This window comes from Schistocerca gregaria, chromosome 7, assembly GCF_023897955.1.
Source record: "Schistocerca gregaria isolate iqSchGreg1 chromosome 7, iqSchGreg1.2, whole genome shotgun sequence".
Lineage (NCBI taxonomy): Eukaryota > Metazoa > Arthropoda > Insecta > Orthoptera > Acrididae > Schistocerca > Schistocerca gregaria.
Genome location: NC_064926.1, coordinates 284,459,328 through 284,479,395, shown reverse-complemented (window position 1 = coordinate 284,479,395; position 20,068 = coordinate 284,459,328). Strand labels below are relative to the sequence as shown.

At 40.6% G+C, this 20,068-nt stretch overlaps 1 protein-coding gene across 2 annotated transcripts in view; it reads left to right on the top strand.

Moving 5' to 3' along the window:
• LOC126282110 (phosphatidylinositol 3-kinase catalytic subunit type 3) overlaps nucleotides 1–20,068 on the top strand; it is a 102,089-nt gene that overhangs the window by 23,271 nt on the left and 58,750 nt on the right. For both annotated transcript variants that reach the window (XM_049981570.1, XM_049981571.1), the window contains exon 8: nucleotides 7,469–7,654. In XM_049981570.1, the coding sequence (XP_049837527.1) occupies nucleotides 7,469–7,654 (186 nt within the window). The remainder of the gene's footprint in view (nucleotides 1–7,468; nucleotides 7,655–20,068) is intronic.

Here is a 20,068-nt window from a genome sequence, read left to right as displayed (position 1 = left end):
TTGCACGCCAGTTTGAGTGGTATGCACTTTCTGATACACATTTGATCGACCACTTCCTGTGTGTTTTCCATCTCCTGCATCATATCCCCTCTCCGTGCTCAACTAGTTGGAACATCTCCAAAGCAGACTGGGGCTCTTCTCTTCCAGGGCGACCTTTCAGGATCAAACCTTCACAAGCTGCGATAGTCAGGCCGCGCACCTCACGGAAGTCATTCTCACTGCTGCTGAATATTCCATCCCTCGCACTACTTCTTCTCCACGTCGCGTACCGGTCCCCTGGTGGACCGCAGCATGTAGAGACGCTTTACGTGCTCGTCGACATGCTTTACGCACCTTTAAACGCCACCCTACAGTGGTGAATTGTATCAATTATAAACGATTACGTGCACAGTGTCGTCGTATTTTTAAAGAAAGCAAGAAAGCCAGCTGGGCTGCTTTCACAAGCAGCTTCAACAGTTTTACTCCTTCTGTTGTCTGGGGTAGCCTGCGCCGGCTATCTGGCACTAAGGTCCACTCACCAGTTTCTGGCTTGACGGTCGCGAATGACGTCCTTGTGGCCCCTGAGGATTTCACCAATGCCTTCGGCCGCTTTTTCGCAGAGGTTTCGAGCTCCACTCATTACCCCCTGACTTCCTCCCCCAAAAGCAGGCAGAGGAGGCTCGGCCACCTAACTTCCACTCCTCGAATCGTGTAAGTTATAATGCCCCATTCACCATGCAGGAACTCGAAAATGCATTTGCCCGGTCACAGTCCTCCGCTCCAGGTCCTGATTCTATTCATATTCAGATACTGAAGAACCTTTCTCCTGCGGGTAAAGGTTTCCTTCTTCGTACTTACAATCACGTCTGGATTGAGGGATATGTTCCCGCATGCTGGCGCGAGTCTATTGTTGTACAGATTCCTAAGGCGGGGAAGGACAAGCACTTTCCTTCCAGTTATCGACCCATCTCACTTACCAGCTGTGTCTGTAAAGTGATGGAGCGAATGGTTAACTCTCGTTTGGTTTGGCTGCTCGAATCTCGATGCCTACTTGCCAATGTACAATGTGGATTTCGTAGGTGCTGCTCTGCTGTTGACCATCTGGTTACCTTGTCGACCTTCATTATGAATAACTTCTTGCGGAAGCGCCCTGTTGGAGGGCGGGCATTCTCCGCACCGTGCATACATGGGGCCTTCGCGGTCGCCTCCCTCTTTTTATTCGTTCCTTTTTAATGGATCGACAGTTCAGGGTACATGTGGGTTCTGTCCTGTCAGACACCTTTTGCCAGGAGAATGGGGTGCCACAGGGCTTAGTTTAGAGCGTCGCTCTCTTTGCCATAGCGATCAATCCAATAATGGATTGCCTCTCAGCTGATGTATCGGGCTCCCTTTTCGTGGACGATTTTACCATCTATTGCAGCGCGCAGTGTACATGTTTCCTGGAGTGCTGCCTTCAGCATTCTCTTGACCGTCTTTACCCCTGGAGTGTCGCCAATGGCTTCAGTTTTTCTGCCGAGAAGACAGTCTGTATTAACTTCTGGCACTACAAAGTGTTTCTCCCACCGTCCTTACAACTCAGTTCCATTGCTCTCCCATTCATGGAGACAACAAAATTTTTAGGTCTTACATTTGACAGGAAACTTAGCTGGTCTCCACATGTCATATTTGGCTGCCCGTTGTACTCGTTCTCTAAATGTCCTCCGTGTTCTCAGTGGTATGTCGTGGGGAGCGGATCGAACCATCCTACTTCACCTATATCTGTCAATCGTCCGCTCCAAGCTGGATTATGGGAGCTTTGTATACTCCTCTGCACGGCTGCCCATCTTACGCCGCCTCAACTCCATACAACATCGAGGTTTACGTCTTGCGATCAGAGCGTTTTATACTAGTCCCATCGAGAGTCTTCATGCTGAAACCGGTGAATTGCAACTCCCCTACCGGTGCGATATACTGCTTTGTCATTACACCTGTCGGCTACTGTCAATGCCCGACCACCTGTCGTATCGTTCCTTTTTTGATGACTCTCTCGCCTGTCAATACGGGTTGTATGTCTCTGCCCTGCTACCCCCCTGGAGTTCGCTTTCGTCGCCTCCTTCAACATCTTGATTCTTCACTCCCTGCAACCTTTAGAATGGGCGAGAGCCACATGCCACCTTGGCTCCAGGCATTAGGTTCGCGTTCACCTTGACCTCAGCTCGCTCCCAAAGGAGGTTACCCCCGGTTCGGTATACCACTCCCGTTTTGTCGAACTTCGTTCGAAGTTCATTAATATGACCTTCATTTATACAGATGGCTCTAAGACCAATGACTGGGTCGGGTGTTCTTTTATTGTTGGGGCACGAAGTTTCAAATACCGGCTACATGGCCATTGTTCGGTCTTCACAGCTGAGCTCTTTGCCCTCTACCAGGCTGTTCTTTGTCTGCCGCCACTGACATTCTGCTTATGTCATCTGCTTCGATTCTCTGAGCGCCATCCAGAGCCTCAGTGATCCGTATCCAGTTCACCCTTTCGTGCACCGGATCCAACGCTCTCTTCAACAGCTGGTGAACGACGGGTCTCCAGTTAGCTTTATGTGGGTTCCTGGCCATGTCGGTATCCCTGGGCACGAAGCTGCTGTTCTTTATGTCTGCCACCACCGGAAGCCTCGGACGGCTTCTAGTTGTGTCCCTTCATCAGATTGTAGCAGGGTCAGCGCATTTTATCGCTGTGGCATGCCAATTGGGCTGCACTTACGGACAACAAGCTTCGGGCCTTTGAACCTCTTCCCGCAGCTTGGACATCCTCCTCATGTCCTTCTCGGCGGGAGGAGGTCGTTTTGGCCCGGCTACGAATTGGACACTGCTGGTTCAGCCATCGCCATCTGCTGACGGCAGCGCCGGCGCCGTTCTGTCCATGTGGGCAATTGCTGACGGTCCGCCACATTTTAACGTCCTGTCCGGATTTTACTACACTGCGTCTTGTTCTTGGCCTGCCATGTACTCTGGATGCCATTTTAGCGGATGACCCAGGAGCTGCTGCTCGCGTTCTTCGTTTTATCAACTTGACACACCTGTCTAAGGACGTTTGATTATGCTGTAGTTTTTTAATCCTATGCCTGTTAATACGTCTTTTATAGTGTTGTCCCTTTTAGTTGCTGTTTTAACCTTGTGCCTCGCGGTGCGTTCCGAACTTAGTCAGGGCGCTAATGACCATTGTAGTTGTGCACCCTTTAACCACAAAAAAAAAAAAAAAAAAAAAATAATAATAAAAACAGGATAGAGTAGCATGGAGAGCTGCCTCAAACCAGTCTCAGTACTGAAGGCAACAACAACAACAACAAAAGATTAAAAACCAACTTTACCAAATCCATGTTAGGATCGATGTGCAGAGCACTGTGTTATTGCCATGACTGCTGACTATTCAGCAAAATTTAGGATTAAAAGGGTAAAGCTCTAGCCACAGTTCCCTGTGTGAAGTGTACTTAATACATTCTAAACCAGAAATAGCTTGTACAGCATGTAAAGATATATTATTACCTAAATGGATAAAAGAATTTTGATTGCTGTCGATTACTATGTCAAATACATTCTTTGACATTCTGAAGATAGCAGGGATCAAATCGTGGGAGTCAAGTGAAGAGTGGATTTTGAGTTCTTGATAGGTACCGATACTGGTACATATGGAATTACTTTTTCCTGGCATGTGGTGCATTCAAATATACAGCAGATAAGGTGATCAGACTAACCTTCATTAAATTTGGGGTTGGCACTTTTGTCCGCTGACCCCTTCAGTTCAGGGAATGAAAGTTTTAAATCTTACTCAGAAATTAGACAGTGGTTAGGAGGGTTGAATGATCTGAAAGGGCAGTGGTGGTTGAGAAGAGAAACAGGTTTGTAGCCCGTTCCAGAGTTATTCAGTCTGTACACTGTGCACATGTGCAGGCTGTAAAAGACCCAAGAAGAAATTTGGAGAGGAAATAAAAGTTCAGGGAGAAGAAATAAAACATTGAATTTTGGCATTACACTTCTGTCAGAGACAGCAAAGGACACTGAAGAGAAGTTGAACAGATTGAATAGTATCTTCAAAAGACTTTATCTACTTCATCTATACTCTGCAAACTACCGTGAGCTGCACGTCAGGCAGTACGTCGCATTGTACCAGTATTTGGATTTCTTCTCATTCCATTGATGTATAGAACAAGGGAAGAATGATAGTTTGAATGCTTGTGTGCATGCAGTTATTATTCTAATTTTATCCTCACGATCGCTAAGTGAGTGATCGTAGTGTATTCCTAGCACCATCATTTAAAACCAGTTCTTGAAACTCCATTAACAAACTCTCTGGATAGTTTACATCTAATTTCAAGAGTCTTCAGTTCAGTTCAGTTCCTTCAGTATCCCTGTGACTTTTTACCACAGATTAAACAAACCTGTGACCATTCATGCCGCCTTTCTCTATATACATTCAATATCCCCCATTAGTCCTGTTTGGTATGGCTCCCATACACTTGAGCAATAAGGTTCTAAGATGAACATGAACAAAAGTAAAACAAAGGTAATCGAAGGTAGTTGAAATAAATTGGTCAATGCTGAAGGAATTATATTGTAAAATGATACTAAAAATAGTAGATGGGTGTTGCTATTTATGCAGCATGATGGCTGCAGTAGAGGGCATAAAATATAGATTGGTTATAGCACAAAATGCATTTCTGAAAAAGATCAGTTTAACATCTGATATAAATTGAAGTTCTAGGAAGTCCGTTTCCAGTGGTATTTGTCTATGTATAACCTTCTATGGAAGTAAAACATGGATGGAAAATTTTTAGTGGAGGAAGAGAATAGAAGCTTTCGAAATGAGTAGAATGGTGGTGATGGGGGAGTAGGTAGAGTTAATGAATGAGATGGTATTGAGTGAAACTGGGCAAAACTGAAATTTTAAAGAATTTTGATGTGATGGGAGGCATACTACAGTAGTCCATGCAGTTGCAATGAAAAATGTGTCCAGTTCGATTTTACAGAGTACGCGAAGGAACTTGCCCCTTCTTGCAGCGGTGTACTGTAGGCCCTCTAGAGCGTAGCATTCCAAAGGATTGGAAAAGGGTACAGGTCATCCCCATTTTCAAGAAGGGACGTCGAACAGATATGCAGAACTAGACACCTATATCTCTAAAGTCGATCAGTTGTAGAATTTTGGAACATGTATTATGTTAGAGTATAATGACTTTTCTGGAGACTAAGAAATTTACTCTGTAGGAATCAGTATGGGTTTTGAAAAAGACGATGGTGTAAAACCCAACTCGCACTATTCGTCCACGAGACTCGGGGGGCCATACACGGGTTCCCAGGTAGATGCCGTGTTTCTTGACTTCCGCAAGGTGTTCGATACCGTTCCCCACAGTCGTTTGAAAAACAAAGTAAGAGAAAATTGGCTATTGGACCAATTGTGTGATTGGATTGAAGAGTTCTTAGATAACAGAACGCAGCATGTCATTCTCAATGGAGAGAGGTCTTCCGAAGTAAGAGTGATTTCAGGTGTGCTGCAGGGGAGTGTCGTAGGACCATTGCTATTCACAATATACACAAATGACCTTGTGGATAACATTGGAAGTTCACTGAGGCTTTTTGCGGATGATGCTGTGGTATATCAAGAGGTTGTAACAATCGAAAATTGTACTGAAATGTAGGATGATCTGCAGTGAATTGACGCATGGTGCAGGGAATGGCAATTGAATCTCAATGTAGACAAGTGTAATGTGCTGCGAATACATAGAAAGAAATATCCTTTATCATTTAGCTACAATATAGCAGGTCAGCAACTGGAAGCAGTTAATTCCATAAATTACCTGTGAGTAGGCATTAGGAGTGATTTCAAATGGAATGAACATATAAAGTTGATAAGTTGATAAGTTGATCGTTGGTAAAGCAGATGCCAGACTGAGATTCATTGGAAGAATTCTAAGGAAATGCAATCCGAAAACAAAGAAAGTAGGTTACAGTACACTTGTTCGCCCACTGCTTGAATACTGCTCTCCAGTGTGGGATCCGTACCAGATAGGGTTGATAGAAGAGATAGAGTAGATCCAACGGAGAGCAGCGCACTTCGTTACAGTACCATTTAGTAATCGTGAAAGCATTACGGAGATGATAAACTCAGCAGCTCGGTACGGGCTTTTTTGAAGTTTCGAGAACATACCTTCACCGAGGAGTTAAGCAATATATTGCTCCCTTCTAAGTATCTCACGAAGAGACCATGAGGGTAAAATCAGAGAGATTAGAGCCCACACAGAGGCATACTGACAATTCTTCTTTCCACGAACAATACAAGACTGGAATACAAGGGAGAACTGATAGAGGTATTCAAGGTACCCTCCACCACACACCATCAGGTGGCTTGAGGAGTATGGACGTAAATGTAGATGGCTAAGTGGTAAGAGCATCTGTGCCTAGTAAGCAGGAGATTTGGGTTCAACTCCTGGATTGGCACAAATGTTCAACTTTCCCCACTGATTTTAATCAATGTCCACTCACAGCCAATTCTTTTGTGACTTAGAACATAAATTTGTCTGTTAGAGGATCAACTGACAGGACAAATCCCAAGGCATGAAGGAATTGCCAGTTTATTAATGGAGGGAAGCGTTGGGGTAAAAATTTGTAGAGAAGTACCAAAGAATGAGTACAGTAAGTGGGCTCAAATAGATGTAGGTTGCAGTGCAGATAACTAGGCTTCTGCAGGCTAGAGTAGTTGGAGATTTCTAACAAACGAGTCTTCAGACTGAAGAAGGGGAAGGCTGGCCAGCAACAGTGGTACCCCTGCTTAAACATGTGAAACTTCACAAAGCTGCTGACATTCTCAATTAAATGTGCCTTCTAAACTTCTGTTTCCACAAGTTATTTTGCAAATGCTATATTGTGAGTTAAATAACACTGCATTCAACAAAGGATAGGTGCCTCTAGAAAAATGAAATAACTGATTGTGTAATTATTTTTCAGTGTTTGCAAAATTTTATAGGGTGGTGAAAACACTTTCATAGATGGACTACGAACTTTATAGTGGCTTTTATAATGCAGAGATCTTCTACAGCTGCTATCAGAATTCTGTTTTCTCCCTATTCCACCTGCAAATGGAAGGATTTAGGTGGCAGGCCAGGTGAAACTTGTTGAGTATAAATATGACTGAAGATATGCCAACATATTACTGAATAGTCTTTTAATTTGTGTCATAATGAAAGTTCATTATCCCCAGTGTGGTGAATCTGAGTAATGGAAGAATAATTCTCATAAAAGCCTGTAACTGATACTGATTTCAACATAATGTCTGTAATTTTCTTTCTTGCATGTCCGCATCCCCCATACTTTTCATTGTATTAATTCAGATTCTGAGACCAGGCATTCACACAGATTAGAAAAGTTTTTGTGTTTAATATCTACATCATTTCCCTCCACCCTATTGTCACTAGTCAATATTTGTTTTATGTTTAAATCCATAAGCTAACTAACTTTTTGTTTGCAGGCACTCACAAAATTCCTCAAGTGTGTAAATTGGAAATTGAATGTGGAAGCACGTCAGGCCTTAGATATGTTGAAACAGTGGGCACCTATGGATGTAGAAGATGCACTGGAACTTTTGGGACCCAATTTTACCCACCCTGCTGTAAGATCTTATTCAGTTGGCAGATTACAGCAGGCTCCTGATGAGGTAAGTTTGTGGGCTACAATGTCTCTAGGTTTTTGTTGTGAGAAGTTTTCAGTGGCCTGTGATTTGAATATTAATAGTCTGTATCCAAATGCATATTGTCAAAACTGTGCAAATGGATGGTAAGCCAATACTTAATCAGATTATGTACTAAATAATTTGTCAAATGAATTACATCTTTTATTTGATTCATTAAAATGTGTTAGTGTTAAGTGTATCACTATTAAGGTAAAAAATAAATATAATGGAGAGTTAGTTAATTCTACTATCTCATTACCATCACAAGCACTGGGTATAAATCAATGACCATTTGGTACACTGGTGAAACATTGTCTGTCTCACAGTGGTATTTTCATGGGCCCCTTGTATCAAAAAAGATGATAGAAGTGCATCGATCTTAAAGTGAGCTATACTCCACAAATGGGGGAAGGGGGGATGGCTTTGACAGTGGCAACCGCCACACTGAAATTGTTAGACACAGCCATTTCTGACTGCATTGGAGGTCATACTCCCCAGGACCTCATTGCTCTTTGAGAGTCCTGAATGGAACTGTATAATCTGTAAAACCAAAATTAAATGTAGTTCATGTTGATAGTAAGGAAGTTATCATACCTGACCTACTAGGAATGCCAGGCTGGATTAGTTCTTCTGATGAATTTAGTGAAAATAAGAGTTACATGATTAATAATCCAATGTGTACTCGGTGTGCATACCGGGTGGAGTCATTCCAGATGTGGAAAGGGTGCTCCCGGATGCCATGAAGAGCACAGGGTGCAGCCAACTGCAGGTGGGTGCTCACATCAGTACCAGTGATGTGTGTCAGTTTGGATCAGAAGAGGTTCTCTCTTTGGTTTCGAGCGGCTAACAGAAGTGATAAAGACTGCCAGTCTTGTTTTCCAGATGAAAGCAGAGCTGACCCTTTGCAGCGTAGTCGACAGGACCGATTACGGACCTCTGGTACAGAGCCGAGTGGAGGGTCTGAATCAGAGGCTCGGACGGTTCTGCATCCGCGTTGGCTGCAGATTTGTCGACTTGCGCCAGAGGGTGGTTGGGTTTCAGGTTCTGCTGAACCGGTCAGCTGTCCACTATACACAGGAGGTGGCTACATGGGCAGCAGGGGCTTTGTGGTGTGGACTGGGCGGTTTTTTAGGTTGGAGGGTTCCGGCAAAACACAAGAAGAGCTTCAGTCCAAAGGGTGCAGGCTCAACGCAGGAAGAATGTAGATGCAGGAACCACTGGTATAACAGCTGTAAATTGTCATAGCTGTGTTGGGAAAGTACCAGAGCTCCAAGCACTAATAGAAAGCACTGATGCTCAAATCGTTATAGGCACTGAAAGCTGGCTAAAGCCGGATATAAGCTCAGCCTAAATTTTTGCGAAAAACCTAACAGTGTTCTGAAAGGATAGGCTAAACACAATTGGCTGTGACGTGTTTGTTGATGTCAGAAGTAGTTTAACTTGTCGCGAATTTGAAGTAGACACTTCATGTGAGTTAGTATGGGCAGAGGTCACTGTTGGCAACCAGAATAAAATAATAATTGGATCCTTTTACCGACCTCCCAATTCAAATGATACAGTTGCTGAAAGGTTCAAACAAAATGAGTTAGATTTCAAACCCGTACGATAATAGTTGGTAGTGACTTTAATTTACGCTCGATATGTTGGCAAAAATACATGTTTAATTCCGGAGTTACGCAGAAAATATCATCCGAAATTGTGCTAAATACATTCTCTTAACATTATTTTGAACAGTTAGTTCATGAGCCCATGTGAATAGCGAGCGGTTGTGAAAACACAGTTAACCTCTTAGCAACAAATAATCCTGAGTTAATAATGAGCATCAAAAACCGAATCAGGGATTAGTGAACACAGGGTTGTCGTAGCGAGATTGAATATTGTAATCCCCAAATCCTTGAAAAATAAGCGAAAAATATACCTATTAAAAAAGCAGATAAAACTTCACTTGGACACCTTCCTAAGAGACAATCTCCACTCATTCCAAATTAATAATATAAGTGTAGACCAGATATGGCTTGTATTCAAAGAAACAGTATTGGCAGCAATTAACAAACGACGGAGCTGATCCTCCTTGGTACACAAAACAGGTTAGAACACTGCTGCAGAAACAACGAAACAATCATGCCAAAGTTAAACAGATGCAAAATCCCCAAGATTGGCGATCTTTTACAGAAGCTCGCAATTTAGCATGGACTTCACTGCAAGATGCCTATAATAGTTTCCACAATGAAACTTTGCAGAAAATCCAAAGAGATTCTGGTTGTATGTGAAGTATGTTAGCGGTAAGAAACCATCAATGCCTTCTCTGCATGACTGCGATGGAGATACTGTCAAAGACAGTGCTGCCAAAGCAGAGTTACTAAACACACCCTTCTGAAATGCATTCACAAAAGAAGACGAAGTAAATATTCCAAAATTCGAACCGAGAACAGCTGCTAACATGAGTAATGTAGAAGTAAATATCCTCAGAGTAGTGAAACAACTTAAATCACTTAAGAAAAGCAAGTCTTCTGGTTAGACTATATACCAATTAGGTTCCTTTCAGAGTATGCTGATGCATTGGCTCCATGAAATCATATACAACCGTTCGCTCGGCGAAAGATCCGTACCCAGACTGGAAAGTTGCACAGGTCATACCACTGTTCAAGAAAGGTAGTAGTAGTAGTAGTCCATTAAATTACAGGCCCATATCGTTAACATCGATATGCATCAAGAATTTAGAACATATATTGTGTTTGAACATTATGAATTACCTCGAAGAAAAGACTCTGTTGACACACAGTCAACATGGGTTTAGAAAACATCGTTCCTGTGAAGCACAACTATCTCTTTATTCACATGAAGTGTTGAATGCTATTGACGAGGGATTTCAGATTGATTCCGTATTTCTGGATTTCCGGAAGGCTTTTGACGCTGTACCACACAAGCGGCTCGTAGTGAAATAGCATGCTCATGGAATCATCTCAGTTATGTGACTGTATTTGTGATTTCTTGTCAGAGGTCACAGTTCGTAGTAATTGATGGAAAGTCATACAGTACATTTCTGGTGTTCCCTGAGGTAGTGTTATAGGCCCTTTGTTGTTCGTTATCTATATAAACGATTTTGGAGGCAATCCTTGCAGCCGTCGTCAGTTGTTTGCAGCTGACACTGTCGTTTATCAACTAATAAAGTCATCAGAAGATCAAAACAAACTGCAAAACGATTTAGAAAAGATATCTGAATGGTGTGAAAAGTTGCAGTTGACCCTGAATAACAAAAAGTGTGAGGTTATTCACATGAGTGCTAAAAGGAGCTCGTTAAACTTAGGGTACACGATAAATCAATCTAATCTAAAAGTCGTAAATTCTACTAAATACCTAGGTATTACAGCTACAAATAACGTTAATTGGAAGGAACACATAGAAAAGTTGTGGGGAAGTCTAACCAAAGACTGCGTTTTATTGGCAGGACACTTAGAAAATGTAACAAACCTACTAAGGAGACTGCCCACCCTACGCTTGTCTGTCCTCTTTTAGACTACTGCTGCACGGTGTGGGATCCTTACCAGATAGGACTGATAAAGTACATCGAAAAAGTTCAAAGAAAGGCAGCATACTTTTATTATCACGAAATATGCGAGAGTGTCACAGAAATGATACAGGATTTGGGCTGGAAATCATTAAAAGAAAGGCACTTTTTGTTGCAATAGAATCTTCTCATAGAATCACCAACTTTGTCTTCCGAATGCGAAAATATTTTGTTGACACCGACGTACATAGGGAGGAATGATCACAAAGATAAAATAAGGGAAGTCAGAGCTCGTACTGAAAGATGTAGGTGTTCATTCTTTCCTTGTGTTATACAAGATTGGAATAATGGAGAGTTGTGAAGGTGGTCCGATGAACCCTCTGCCAGGCACTTAAATGTGATTTGCAGAGTATCGATGTAGATGTAGAATAAAAGAGCACAGACATGCCGTATTGAATTCATAGTTGCCAAGAAGGGACTTGAGACAATATCTTTTTCTGTCCTGAGAAAAGAACTGGAAACAGAGGAATTTTACAGTCTGTGAAACAGATTTGTTACCATTCTATTTTCAATGACAAATGTATCATGTCAAGTAGCCCATTTTAATGACAAAACCTTAACATAGCCAGCTGAAGTCAAATGACATAGTTCCTTCAACATCAGCTATCGTGTGGCATCATGCAAAGAAACAAGGCCTAAATATTACACTCAGTACTAATGGGAAGAACATATAGATCAATGTAAGAAGGAAGACAACATACTTTCATTTCAACATGTCATTCAGTTCTGTTTAGAGATTATCAGAGCAGGATTAATTTGATTTGGTGCAATGCATTGAATCCATAATTGTGCATTACTTTGACTGCCAGTTGTATAGTCAAATGAATTGGCGTCAAAGAGTTCAGGGATGGGGCAGGAAAGTAAGATTTCATGAACTCTGTTAAGAATGTTAGTCTCCTTAGAGAGCAGATAGTTCTGCCTGTCAAATGTTTTTTATTCCAGTCTTTGATCACAATATCAATTCTTTAGATGTTGACCAGTTTCAGTCCGTAATGACCATCCTCGGATCTACAATATACAAATATATACACCTAGTGAGCAGTGCGTCTTTCGACATAATGTAGCAGTACATTTCACAATATACTTTCATGCAACCAGGGAAATGTACAGATAAAATACGGTAAAACGTACCTTTTTCACACAATGTCCTAAAGTGATAAGGCCATAATGGCATCATCAGAACATACAAATATAATCAGCACAGCTTCGTAATATAGATCTAAAATAAGGTGTAGAATAGGACACATCGTCCACACAGTGATTATTGCAACTGGCTACTGAAGTAACAGTAGCTACCAGAAATATGTTTCCCTACATCCTCCCTAGATGTCGCTTCTATGGGCTTAGATGAAGTCATCATTTATGCAAAGAACATAATCTGATAAAAACACATTATGTAAAATACATGTTGTTGTTTTTGTTGTTGTTGTGGTCTTCAGTCCTGAGACTGGTTTGATGCAGCTCTCCATGCTAATCTATCCTGTGCAAGTTTCTTCATCTCCCAGTACCTACTGCAACCTACATCCTTCTGAATCTGCTTAGTGTATTCATCTGTTGGTCTCCTTCTATGATTTTTACCCTCCACGCTGCCCTCCAATCCTAAATTTGTGATCCCTTGATGCCTCAGGACATGTCCTTCCAGCCGATCCCACTTTCTAGTCAAGTTGTGCCACAAACTTCTCTTCTCCCCAATCCTATTCAATACCTCCTCATTAGTTACGTGATCTATCCACCTTATCTTCAGTATTCTTCTGTAGCACCACATTTCGAAAGCTTCTATTCTCTTCTTGTCCAAACTAGTTATCGTCCATGTTTCACTTCCATACATAACTACACTCCATACAAATACTTTCAGAAACGACTTCCTGACACTTAAAGCTATGCTCGATGTTAACAAATTTCTCTTCTTCAGAAACGCTTTCCTTGCCATTGCCAGTCTACATTTTATATCCTCTCTACTTCGACCATCATCAGTTATTTTGCTCCCCAAATAGCAAAACTCCTTTACTACTTTAAGTGTCTCATTTCCTAATCTAATTCCCTCAACATCACCTGATTTAATTCGACTACATTCCATTATCCTAATTTTGCTTTTGTTGAAGTTAATCGTATATCCTCCTTTCAAGACACTGTCCATTCCATTCAGCTGCTCTTCCAAGACCTTTGCTGTCTCTGACAGAATTACAATGTCATCGGCGAACCTCTACATTTTTATTTCTTCACCATGGATTTTAATACCTACTCTGAATTTTTCTTTTGTTTCCTTCACAGCTTGCTCAATATACAGATTGAATAACATCGGGGAGAAGCTACAACCCTGTCTCACTCCCTTCCCAACCACTGCTTCCCTTTCATGTCCCTTGACTCTTATAACTGCCATCTGGTTTCTGTACAAATTGTAATAGCCTTTCGCTCCCTGTATTTTATACCTGCCACCTTTAGAATTTGTAAGAGTATATTCCAGTCAACATTGTCTACAAATGCAAGAAACATAGGTTTGCCTTTCCTTAATCTTTCTTCAAAGATAAGTCGTAAGGTCAGTATTGCCTCACATGTTCCAGTATTTCTACGGAATCCAAACTGATCTTCCCCGAGGTCGGTTTCTACTAGTTTTTCCATTTGTCTGTAAAGAATTCGTGTTAGTATTTTGCAGCTGTGATTTATTAAACTGATAGTTCGGTAATTTTCACATCTATCAACACCTGATTTCTTTAGGATTGGATTTATTATATTCTTCTCGAAGTCTTTGGGTATTTCGCCTGTCTCATACATCTTGCTCACCAGATGGTAGAGTTTTGTCAGGACTAGCTCTCCCAAGGCCGTCAGTAGCTCCAATGGAATGTTGTCTACTCCTGGGGCCTTGTTTCGACTCAGTTCTTTCAGTGCTCTGTCAAACTCTTCACGCAGTATCGTATCTTCCATTTCATCTTCATCCTCTTCCATTTCCATAATATTGTCCTCAAGTACATCGCCCTTGTATAGACCCTCTATATACTCCTTCCACCTTTCTGCTCTTACCTCTTTGCTTAGAACCGGGTTTCCATCTGAGCTCTTGATATTCATACAAGTGGCTCTTTTCTCCAAAGCTCTCTTTAATTTTCTTGTAGGTTGTGTCTCTCTTACCCCTAGTGAGTTAAGCCTCTACATCCTTACATTTGTCCTCTAGCCATCCCTGCTTAGCCATTTTGCACTTCCTGTCGATCTCATTTTTGAGACTTTTGTATTCCTTTTTGCCTGCTTCATTTACTGCATTTTTATATTTCCTCCTTTCATCAATTAAATTCAATATTTCTTCTGTTACCCAAGGATTTCTACTAGCCCTCGTCTTTTTACCTACTTGATCATCTGCTGCCTTCACTACTTCATCCCTCAGAGCTACCCATTCGTCTTCTACTGTATTTCTTTCCCCCGTTCCTGTCAATTTTTCCCTTACGCTCTCCCTGAAGCTCTGTACAACCTCTGGTTCTTTCAGTTTGTCCAGGTCCCATATCCTTAAATTCCCACCCTTTTGTAGTTTCTTCAGTTTTAATCTACAGTTCATAACCAATAGATTGTGGTCAGAGTCCACATCTGCCCCTGGAAATGTCTTAATTTAAAATCTGGTTCCTAAATCTCTGTCTTACCATTATATAATCTATCTGATACCTTTTAGTATCTCCAGGCTTCTTCGATGTATACAGCCTTCTTTCATGATTCTTGAACCAAGTGTTAGCTATGATTAAGTTATGCTCTGTGCAAAATTCTACCAGGCGGCTTCCTCTTTCATTTCTTTGCCCCAGTCCATATTCACCTACTATGTTTCCCTCTCTCCCTTTTCCTACTCTCGAATTCCTGTCGCCCATGACTATTAAATTTTCGTCTCCCTTCAATATCTGAATAATTCCTTTTATCTCATCATACATTTCATCAATTCTTCATCATCTGCAGAACTAGTTGGCTAATAAACTTATACTACTGTAGTAGGCATGGGCTTCATGTCTATCTTGGCCACAATAATGTGTTCACTATGCTGTTTGTAGTAGCTTACCCGCACACCTATTTTTTTTATTCATTATTAAACCTACTCCTGCATTACCCCTGTATTCACCTAACCAAAAGTCTTGTTCCTCCTGCCACCGAACTTCACTAATTCCCACTATATCTAACTTTAACCTATCCATTTCCCTTTTTAAATTTTCTAACCTATCTGCCCGATTAAGGGATCTGACATTCCGCACTCCGATCCATAGAATGCCAGTTTTCTTTCTCCTGATAATGACGTCCTCTTGACTAGTCGCCGCCCGGAGATCCGAATGGGAGACTATTTGACCTCCGGAATATTTTACCCAAGAGGACGCCATCATCATTTAACCATGCAGTAAAGCTGCATGCCCTCGGGATAAATTACGGCTGCAGTTTCTCCTTGCTTTCAGCCGTTTGCAGTACCAGCACAGAAAGGCCGTTTTGGTTATTGTTAAAAGGCCAGATCAGTCAATCATCCAGACTGTATTACACTGTCTGCTACTGCTATACCATAACCTTAAAGTTGTAGGCAAGACGTGAAATAAAACTATATTGTTAAAGCAATTGTGGTATAAAGCAACAGAGTAGTGTTACCCTCTGAGAGGAATTGTTATGTTGATGGTGTTGTTCCTAACAGAGGGGCTTATTGGAAATGAAAGTCAGAATTACGTAAATATTTGAACAGTAACAAACAAATTTTGTCTATCTGCACTGTTTAATGGATAAAGAAAATGGCCGCCAGCCTAACTAGGCAAGAGAATGATTAACATTCTCATTCAATAAAATTGTTTTTAGTAACTTTAATGGATAAACACAACCTATACTTTGTCACACGCGAGTGCAGTGAACTCTGACACATACATATGTTTACAGTAAGATTGAAGCTAACAGTTATAGCAGCACAAACTATTTGCAAAATTATACCAGATATCGAAACACACTATTACTTTCTGGGCTTATTCAAACTGAATGTTTTTTATAACATTATTATTACTATTCACTGCAGAATCATTAATTGGATATAGGTTAAGTCTCTCTCAGTTAAGTACTTTACTATTTAAAATGAAAGTTAATTGGAATCCACTAACAGGTTGCTTCTCACTATCATTTGAATAAAGAAATGTTTTTCATAATTAGTGGTTTTCCCATTACTTGTTACCTAGCATGAACACAATAGACAAACTGTGGATCCTGTTATATTATTAATATGCACTTCCAATACACAAGAGAGACAAACACTTAGCAAACATGAGTACATAACGTTTCACACTGCAGTTTTCCACTTTTACTGCATTGAGAGATAAAATTAGCATATATGTAAGGTACTGACTCACCTTCTGCGATTTACAACAGGCAGTAATGTGATCATTTACTAAGCAAAACTTTATAAGCCTCAGTCTTAAGAACTCTTAATTTGAAGTTGGCAACACTATATTAATAAGCAGTTTCATTAGGAAAATTATTTTCACCAAGCATCATTAACTTCAACTCACTCTCTCGCCACATTAACTTTTACTTTCGTTTTACTATGTTCAAGAGGCATTATTTAGCAAAAACACTGGCCTTTAGTGTTATTTCAGTAGGGACACTCGGTTATCACTTTAGTTCAAATGGAGAGGAACCTGAGAGGTGTTATGATAAGGAAAAAATCAAGGTAGGTACATAAATTCAGTTATAAGTTACCTTATATTTGTGCACACTAAAACAACCGATGAGCTGATCCTTCACTGTACATTATTATAGCATTCCGATACAGTGATCGCGCAGTGTGGTGGCAACTGCATGTTGGTAGGTGGATTTGCAGGTAGCATTGCTGGACTCTGTCATTTCTTGGTGGCGATGATAGATAAAAATTCCAGAATAGTTCCAGCTATTTATCCATCCATCCGAGGCATTGGAAAGTAGCAGAAAAAAATCCTCTCTCGGAACCAGCATAATATGCATCTTTTACATGGCAATGCACAGTTTCGTAGCTCGTCCCCGACTGGTAGCTCGTCCCTGACTGACCCTCAGTTCCACCTTTTCTACTTAGGCCAACCACAATTTGCGCACGCTACACAGTTCCGTTCCTGAGGGGAACCACTACTCATTTTACATACATACAAACTAACTAAGAACCCTAAGAGAGGATCAGCAGTTTACATAACAGTAACCAAATACATTAAATAAAACTGAATATTTTCACATATTGACATTGCTACAAAAAAATTATTCCCACAAAGTTAAAATTATATACAGGAAGTTTTGTTCCCTCCAAATGGCACAAAGAATTTAAATGACAGATACACTACTTTGCATAAAACCAAACCATGACTCTTCATTAACCACACGTTTGTCTGGCCTCTCAACAGATACCCCTCCGTTGTGGTTGCACCTACGGTACGGCTATCAGTTTTGTTGAGGCACGCAAGGCTCCCCACCAACGGCAAGGTCCTTGGTTCATGGGGAGAGGAAAATACACGTAGCAAACCTTTAAAATTGATAACTATCTTAGAAACCAGTTGTGATACATTAAGACGAATACAATTACCCATATAAAATTGTTAAGAGGAATTACATGAAGAGAATAGGTCTGAACCTTTTTATGGTGAATTTATGGTCAACAATTAATATACATAATACATTGCCTGTAGCATCCTATAAATTGCCTATGGAAGGTAAATGTCTATATGACAGCTGAAAGACAGATCAATGATCAGCGCCCTCTGTTAGGTTGGCTGCCAGGATATTATGTAGACGCGCACCGATTGTAAGAACTTAACCACTAGAGGGCTTTACATACATCGTGTTATGTCTCCCACAGAAAAAGTTTAAGCAACATATTAACTGTCAATAAATAAAATTAATACTAACAAAGAGGTAATGTGGCTGGCAAGTACTTACCTCAGCTCAGTACAGAACATTCCTAGGAACGTAAATTTTCTGTTCTGTTTTGTGTTATCAATCAGCTGTACTGAGCTGAGGTAAGATTGGCCAGCCCCTCTATCTCTTTGTTAGTATTTGTTTCACATCTTTATACGAGATTTTCCATTAATCAAATAAATAAATTTATATAGTCTGGCTATACATTCCATGAATAGGTAGGACATAATCAGTTTCAGGCTTAGAGTGACTAATGTATGGAGGTACGGCAAATGCCTACTGTTCTTGACATAAATCATCAGGTGAAGCTAGGTATAAATACGCGAGGCATTATTTGGGTATCGTAATATGTTATCAAATAAAGCAAAGTAGGCATTGGGCACAAAATCGCTTTGTCCATTGGGTACCTTAGTGGGCTCGTGCTTTTAGGCTTTGTAAATTTCCAACTCTTCCAACAAGTAGTGTGCATGACCCTTCTCTGCCCTGTGTAGAATACACATACAATTCTCAATATTGCCTACAGTGTGGCCAGTTTCTGCCAAATGCATTACCAATGCAGTTTTGTTATGTACCCCTGTTGTATGAAAGTATATTGTGGTATGTATTGCTATATTACGTCAAGAGACACTGCTCACTAGGTGTATATATTTGTATGTTGTAGATATGAGGATGGTCATTATGGACTGAAACTGGTCTTTGTCTAAAGAATTGATATTGTGATCAAAAACTGGAATAAAAAACATTTGACAGTATTAGGTTACTGTTTGTATACGTGACTGTCGCAGTTGGTGAATTTCTGTCTGTTGTCCAGATAGGCTCCCTGTACATCTACATCCGCACTCTGCAAGTCGGCTGATGGTGTGTAGCAGATAGCATTTTATGTATCACTGTCATTTCCCTCCTTTATTCCATTCATGAAAGGCCTGCAGGAAGAGCTTAAATCTACCTAATTTTATTTTCAAACAATGGAAAATTGATGATGGAGTTATATACACGTTTGCAGTCTGAGAGCTGAAACTACACTAATTTTATTTTCATGGCCTTTATGTGAAATGTTTGTGAGAGGAAGAAATATCTGTTAACACTCTTTGGTCTGAACACATTCTGAATTTAGTGAATTGCACCGTGAGGCACAATGTGTCTCTGATTAGCACAAGTGACAGCATACAAATTTCAGAGTAGCTGAGTAGTCAGTGTCAAATATTCACTTATGAGGGCAAATATGTGGAGCATAAAAGGGAAAAAAAATTCAAAAGCATTGCTCATTGTGCCTTATATTCAGAGCAAAGTGTTAAGGGATGGGAAAGACCCACCATGGCATAATAGCTGTTAGGAAACTACTGCTTAAACAAAGAAAGCTTCATCAGAGATTAAAAAGAAGTCAAAACCTAGCTGACAAACAAAAGCTGAATGAGGGGCTGAATGAACTGAAAATGAGCATAAGAAGATCAATGAGAGAAGCATTCAGTAATTTTGAAAGTAAAATTTTGTCAACTGATATGAGTGAAAATCCAAATTGATTTTGGTCTGGTCCAGATTTGCGACTTAATTAAGACTTCATTGCAGGTAAACATTGCTCTGAATGGAACAAAATCAATAGATGTAAAGGTAATTTTCAGAGTACCCCAAGGAAGTGTGACAAAATAGTTATGTTTACGATATATAAAAGATCAAGTAGAAAGTGTCAGGAGCTCTTAAAGACTGTTCACAGGTGATGCGGTTGTCTATAAGAAGGTAACAACACTAGATGATGGGATAAATTTGCAGAATAACCTGCAGAGGACTGATAAATTGAGCATACTTTGGCAGCAGTTGATCTGAACATAAACAAATGTGGCATATTGTGCAAACATAGAAACAAAATCTAGTAGTGTAAAATTACACTATTTATGATGCACTGGTGGAAACAGTATCTACCTTAAAATATCTATGAGTAACTGTACAGGAAGACTTTGAGTGGATGGCAA